At 43.1% G+C, this 6969-nt stretch overlaps 1 protein-coding gene across 1 annotated transcript in view; it reads left to right on the forward strand.

Moving 5' to 3' along the window:
• Nucleotides 1-6262, forward strand: part of LOC145400255 (caspase-1-like) — a 51398-nt gene extending 45136 nt beyond the window's left edge. Inside the window, exon 6 of the mRNA XM_080272772.1 lies at nucleotides 6177-6262. Within this exon, the coding sequence (XP_080128898.1) occupies nucleotides 6177-6262 (86 nt within the window). The remainder of the gene's footprint in view (nucleotides 1-6176) is intronic.
• Nucleotides 6263-6969: the final 707 nt, after the last annotated feature.

Here is a 6969-nt window from a genome sequence, read left to right on the forward strand (position 1 = left end):
TGCCTCCTGGAGTGGTACTTCTGGAACCTAACCCAGCCTAACTCAGAAAACCACCCACATAACTCCCTACCAGACATGCATAGCACCTATTTAAGACCCTGTTGACACAAATAAGAGACAGAAAGCATGAAATAAATGAAAAGGAACCAGAGAATGAGATTTAGAGGCGAGTATGGAAAATATTTAGCTGTATCCAGTGTACTTACAACACATCCATGGCCGTCGCTATGAATAACCTGCCTCCTCTCAGACTCTGACAGTAATAAGGTGCCTGCAGTAATCCAGTGTTGCACTGCACTTGAAACTCACCACTGTTGCACTCTGCACTTAAGCCTTTGCACTCTGAATTCTGATTTCATAACACTGCACATTCTTTTCTTACTTGCTCTTGCACTTGAAACTCTCCACTATACATTAGCACTCTACACTTAATCCTTTGCACTCTGAATTCTAATTTCTTAACACTGTACATTATGTTCTTTACAGTGCACAGCACTGTAAATTCCCATGTGGTCTAGTGACGAGTTTTTGCTGTTTATTTACTGTCAGAGTCTGAGAGTAGGTGTTGCAGGTGGCCAAGCAACGCGTCACTGGGACGTGGTGATGGACTACCCACTGCAGACGACTCTGAAGATAGCCACAAACTCCCGTCCAGTGGGGACTCCACCATGGTTGATGTGCTGGGCTGTGGGTCGGAGGGTGGAAGGCCTGTCTTGTGAAGGCAGTGGTGTGGAGCCAGGGCTGGGCATGGTGGAGGTCATGGGCCTGAAAAAGGTGTCAGTGGTTGATTGACGTAAGGAACGGCGATTCTGGTGATTGATGATGCGCTGCCTAAAAGCACACTCTTCCTTCACAAGTCCCAGGGGCCCCATCTCCCTGTCGCAGTCCGGGTGTTCTAGGTAGTCAAGAACGAACTCGATGCTCTCCTGGAGTGCACTCAGCTTAGGGATGGATGGAGTAGTGGCGCGCTGAGGGGAGTCCGCATCATCATCGCTGTCCTCGTCGGAATCTTCAACCTGGGTACTTGTACCGGCAGCTGAAGATGCAATCTCTGTATCAGACATGATCTGATACCCAGGATCGTCCTCGTCGTCATCCAACCACTCACGCCCTTTGTCCACATCAATGTTGTTGCCAGCTGCACGAAGACGTGCATGGAAGTCATCTACGTCAAAACTTAAAAAGTCGTGCACCACATCGGCTCTGTGAAGCAGACGAGACCAACCACTTTCCAGAGTCTTGACAGAGACTTCCCTCCATGCACTGGCCCAGTTGTAGGTGGCTGACTTGATGTTGTAGCAGTGAAGGTTTTTCAAAATCCGCTGGCCTCACGTGTCCCGTCCCTCCCTGTGCTCATCCTCGTCCTTGAGAACAACCATGACCTCGTCCAGGAACTTCCAACGGTACAGCCTCTTCATTGCCACGATCACTCCTTGGTCCATTGGTTGGATGAGAGCAGTCGTATTAGGTGGCAAATACAAGCACCTAATGCGGCCATTCTCAGCAGCCAACTCCTTGTCGGACGGATGTGCAGGTGCATCGTCCAAGAGAAGGAGGGCCTTCACCTGGTCGTGCGAGATTCAGTGTGTTCATCTGGTAATGGATGACCTTGATGAAGTGCTGGTGAAACCAGTCTTTGAAGATCTTGGCTGTGAACCAAGCCTTCACAGAATGGTACCACACTACAGGATGGACATACATCTCTCCACGAATGCACCGAGGTTGCTTTGCATGGCCAACAATAATGGGCTTGAGCCGATGCATGCCTTTAGCATTGGTGCAACACAAAGCAGATATCCGTTGCTTGGAGAGCTTGCAGCTAGGTACACGCTTCTCCGTCTCCACTGCTGGATTGTTTGTTGGGAGCGAGCAATAGAATAGACCAGTTTCGTCAGTGTTGTAGACTTGACCGAGAGTGAGGCCCTCCCTGTCGATCAAGCCCTTCACCTTCTTCCGAAACTCCTCTACTCCCTCCTTATTGGCGTCCAGAGCTTCGCCATGGGCCTTATGGTTGGTAAGTCCATGTCATAACTTGAAAACGAAGAGCCAACCCTCGGATGCCTTGAAGTCTGGGGTGTCGTGAAGCCTTGCGAACTTCTCGGCTGCAGCCTTCAGCTCCTTATCATGCACCAGCACACCAGCAACACGTTGTTGTCGGTACCAAATCAGTGTGGAGCAGTCGATTTTTGCAAACCTGGGAGTGTACATAACCTTCTTTTCCACATTGCAGTTGGTCTTCGATGCGAAGTCAGCCATGTACTGGCTGAGTTTGTCCCGGGATTTCTTGAAATCAAACAAGGTAGAGCAGGCCAGGTGAATTCACGGAGGATGCAAATGTCAACCATCCCACGTCCACCTTCTCCAATATCTCCCTCTTCTTCTTCAGAGTCAGAACCACTTGTTTCCTCTTCTTGGGTGGCAGGGCCATCATCACACACACGAGTAAGAGGCAGCAGAGGAACAAGAGGGCCTGCAGGAAGTAGGGCACCACCACAAAAGCAAGCACGTGGGTGGCCATGGTGAGGAGCATGCACTCACGATGATGGGTAGGTGGGAAATGGGGAGGAGACAGCGTTGCCCTGGCGAATGTTGGCGGAACTACATAGCAAAACACAGCTGGTCAGCGCCACGTTCCAAGTTCAAATTATGGATGAAAAAAATTTAAGATTTTTTATTTTGGGGGGGCATTTATGGGTTCCGAAGGCCCGGGCCCAAAATGTCCAGACATTGGGGTGTCTGGTTGTTGGGCATCCAGATATTAAAGGGATTACTGCACTGTAATTCAAAATAAACTAGTGGTGATAATAATTAAGGGTAAACTTAACTAAAGGAACAAGAAATATTAGAAGAGTCACATTCAAAGCAAGAGAAACTGATGGTTAGGAATGGTTAATTATAAAAATTTTGTATCACAGACGGATATTGATGAGAATGCTGGCTCGCTAAATTTGTGATGAGAAATGTGAGAGAAAAGGGATCTCTGGTTCATGATCAAGAGTAACAGAATCATTGCAGACATTGCTGATCCAGTTGCTCCGGAATGTTTAGGGGTTATTGTGGTAGTTTGATGGGCCAGTTAACCATGATCAAGGAGGTCTGACTATACATCAGTGCGTTTTCTAGTCTGGAGAGGATCCGTCAGTAAGCAAAGAAAATATGATTTACATCAGGGATAGAGGGACTGTGTCCCCTACATTGCTTTTAGATGGTGTCAGGATTTTATGCAGGCCAAAATCTGCAGGTTAAAATTAAGTTAGTTTAGATTAAGGTCGGGTTGAAATAAGGTTAGGTTAGATTAAGGTTAATTAGAATTAGTTAGGTTAAACAAGTTTTATTAACTCTGTCAGGTTTCTGGGCAGGGCAGATTATGTCTGTGCTAGAGTCAGCCATTCACGCTGACCCACATCTTCGCGGCCCGATATTTTACTTTGATCGCTCCGTGTAAATACACTTTTCATGATAGAATGTTGGTTTTGGTGTCGTTTTAAAGTTGAATAGTTGTACTTTATTGTAGTATGTTAGAAAAAAGAGAAAAAAAAAAATCCATCCATCTATCCATCATCCAATTCTACGTTGCCCCATGAGGAGTGTAGGAGCTTGGGGCTAGGCAGTTGGTCCAGACATTTAAGATGAGAGTGACCGACCTCACTCATCCCTGAGTAGCATTACATGAGCAATAAACCCCAACCACCCCATGAATATAAACCTTTACCGGCTCAATCCGATTGGAGCACAATAATTACTCACTAAACCACCAGGCACCAAAATCTGGTTTTATGGTTACCACCCAGTGTAGTAAATAGTTTCCTGGTGTACAGGAATCCATTTGGCTTGTCACTCAGTGTAGAGTCACTCATAGGCAGAAGAAAGAGGAAAGAATGAAGGAATGAAAGACAGAAGAGGGAGTGTAAAGTCACCCGTAGGCAGAAGGACGAGGAAAAAATGAAGGAAAGATAGAAGAAGATGGAAGGTAAATTGTCAAAATGATGAGTTGAAGTTAGGCAAAAAGCAAAAATTTTATACCTTGCCGTAGAAAAATATTCAGCAAAAAATAACAAGTAAAGATATGTAAATTTGGTTTAAACCATGCAAAAATACAATAAATTACCTTTACAATGATATATAGATTATGGTAATACTTGCATTTCATTTTGCATTAAAGCGAAAGGAAAGATGCACAATTTTATTTTACTCTCGGCCGCATATTTGCTTCATGATGTTTTTCTTTGATCGGTCAGTGTAAAAACACTTCTTATGATAGGATGCTGGTTGTGGTGTTATATTGAAGCTGATTAGTTGTACTCTATCATAGTATGTGCATAAAAGGAAAACAAGGAAAATAAAAAGTCAAAATTACGAGTTGAAGTTAGGCAAAAACCAAAAATTTTATACCTCGCTAAAGAAAAATATTCACTAAGAATAAAGTTGAGTCAGACCAGCTGTGCAGTACTGCCACGCATAGAGCAACCATTCCGTGACATCATACTCGAGCCTCCTTGCCATGATGAGCAAATTCGATTTATGGTGAATATTTTACAGAAGTATTGTAAAATGACGATGAAAAGCGTCATCAGAATCTCTGAGGTTGGATTTGAAATGATGATTGAAATAGTCATAAGAATCTCAAAGGGTTAAGTTAGGATAAAATAGAGTAGAAACGGTTAGGATGCTTTGTTTTAGTATTGTTTACTCTTAATTACAATTAGTACGTTATAATGAGCCAAGTGAACTGAGTGAATTTTAAAGTTTGAAGGTGGGATTGAAACAGGGATGTGTCATGTCTCCATGGTTGTTCAGCTTAAGCTGTGCATGGATGGGGCTATAAAAGAGATACGAGAGCAGTCGATATTGGAGTGGCTCTAATGAGAGAGGGCAGTGTTTGGAAACTCCCTGTACTGTTGTTTGCAGATGATACAGTGTTGTTAAGTGAAGACGAGGAGGAGCTGCAAGGCTTGGTGAATGAGTTTGGGAGAGTGGAAGAAACAGAATCTAAAGGTGAATGTAAGGAAGAGTAGTTATGGTCTTCAAGAGAATTGAAGTTACTGAATGTACAGTGAGGTTGGATGAAGAGGAAATGGAAAATGTGAGTGCATTTAAATACTTAGGTAGTGTGATGAGTAAGGATGGAAGTTCAGAGGATGAAGTGCTTGAAAGGATACAACAAGGAAGAAAGGTTGCTGGTTCTTTGAAAGCAGGGATAAGAAACAGGGAAGTGAGCATGGAAATAAAAAAATCGCTGCATGACAGTATTGTAATACCACCTCTTAACGTATGGAAGTGAAGCTTGGACCTTGTTGGAGGGACACAAGCCAAGAGTGAGAACCGTGGAAATGAATTATTTGAGAGGAGCATGTGGAGTCACATGAAGAGGCGGTCTGACAAATCTGGAAGTGAAGGAGTGTTGTGGTGTGGATATTGATGTGATAGAAAGTGTTAGGAGAGATACATTGAGGTTTTGGCCATATGGAGAGGTTGGAGAGTGAGAGACTGATGAGGAGAGTGCATGTGAGTGAGGTGAAGGGGGGGAGAGGGAGGGGGAGTCCAAGGATGAGATGGAGGGATGGAGTGGAGAGGTATATGAGAGGTGGGTGTGAGCTAGGAGCAGGGGAGTGAAATGGCGGGGGACAGGGCGACATGGAGGCAGTTTGTTTGTGGTCACCCCTTACGGGATTAAGGCGTCTGGCAATAGATGGATAGATAGAGAGACATTGTAATGGGAAATACGTTGAGATAATTTGGCCATGTGGAGAGTATGGAAAATGAGAGATTGATTAGGAGAGTGCATGTGAATCAGGTAATGGAGGGGAGGGGATTGGGGAAGCCAAGGATGAGATGGAGGGATGAGGTGCAAAGGTATATGAGAGGTGTGTGAATTGGTAGAGGACAGTGATGAGGAGGCAGTTTGTTCGTGGCTATAGAAATAATGTATATACTGTATAGATGGGTAGGTAGACTTTATCCTCTGGCACAGGAAAGGGGAGGGGAATTGGTATTTGGAAATTCCTTTCTGTTGATTCCTGTTCTTCTTGAATTGAGCAAGCCATGATTTGCATATCCTCACCCATTTTATATCTGGAAAATAGCCTTAAGGTAATGATGAGGCTAAACCTTTTTCCTTGACACTTAAGTCCATTTTTATTTACATGTCCTTCCCCCCCCCCCCACACCCCATTTAGCACAGCACCACATGCATGGGAAGAAGCAGACTGCCTTTATTGTGTCTACTCTCATGCGGAAAGTTTATCTCACTCCAAAATACTGACCTGCAAGCCTGGAGAGTAGGAGTAATTTAACCCATCCTTCAGCTCATTCTGTGACTTTATCTAAAAGTCCCAGACCCCCCATAGCATCTCAAGAAATTGTTGAGATTGAGCTTGAAGAGGAGCCTGAGAGGAATGGATTATCATGCTGGCCATTGAAGCACAAGAAGAAGTCAAAGAGCTCCAATAAGACACAGCAAGGCAAGAAATTGCAGTGGGTATTTAATTAATTGGACCACAAGCGTGAAATATCCATTTATAGGTTGTTGATGATTCAGTGATAATTTTAAAGTAATCTGACATATTTAGAATTCTTGACAGTAACTGCTCAAAGTTTGACTTAGAGTCTGACTGATTCTTAAAGATTCTGCTGGATTAGCCTATACCAAACATTGTCCTGGTTCAGAATGGCATGTGTCTGGTGAAAAGTTTTTGACCATCAGGGCCTAGTTTAAGTACCGTACTATATTAAGAATAATGATGCTGCCACACTTTGTCTTTCAGATGAATAAATAAGTATAAAATCATTGTACAATTGTTATTAAGTAACTGACCTGCTGATTCAGTGTAGTCCCTGTAATTTATATATACAGTATATATATATATATATATATATATATATATATATATATATATATATATATATATATATATATATATATATATATATATATATATATATATATATATATATATTATATATATATAT

Source organism: Coenobita brevimanus, chromosome 51 (assembly GCF_032717465.1).
Source record: "Coenobita brevimanus isolate Jiangsu-jjx chromosome 51, ASM3271746v2, whole genome shotgun sequence".
NCBI lineage: Eukaryota > Metazoa > Arthropoda > Malacostraca > Decapoda > Coenobitidae > Coenobita > Coenobita brevimanus.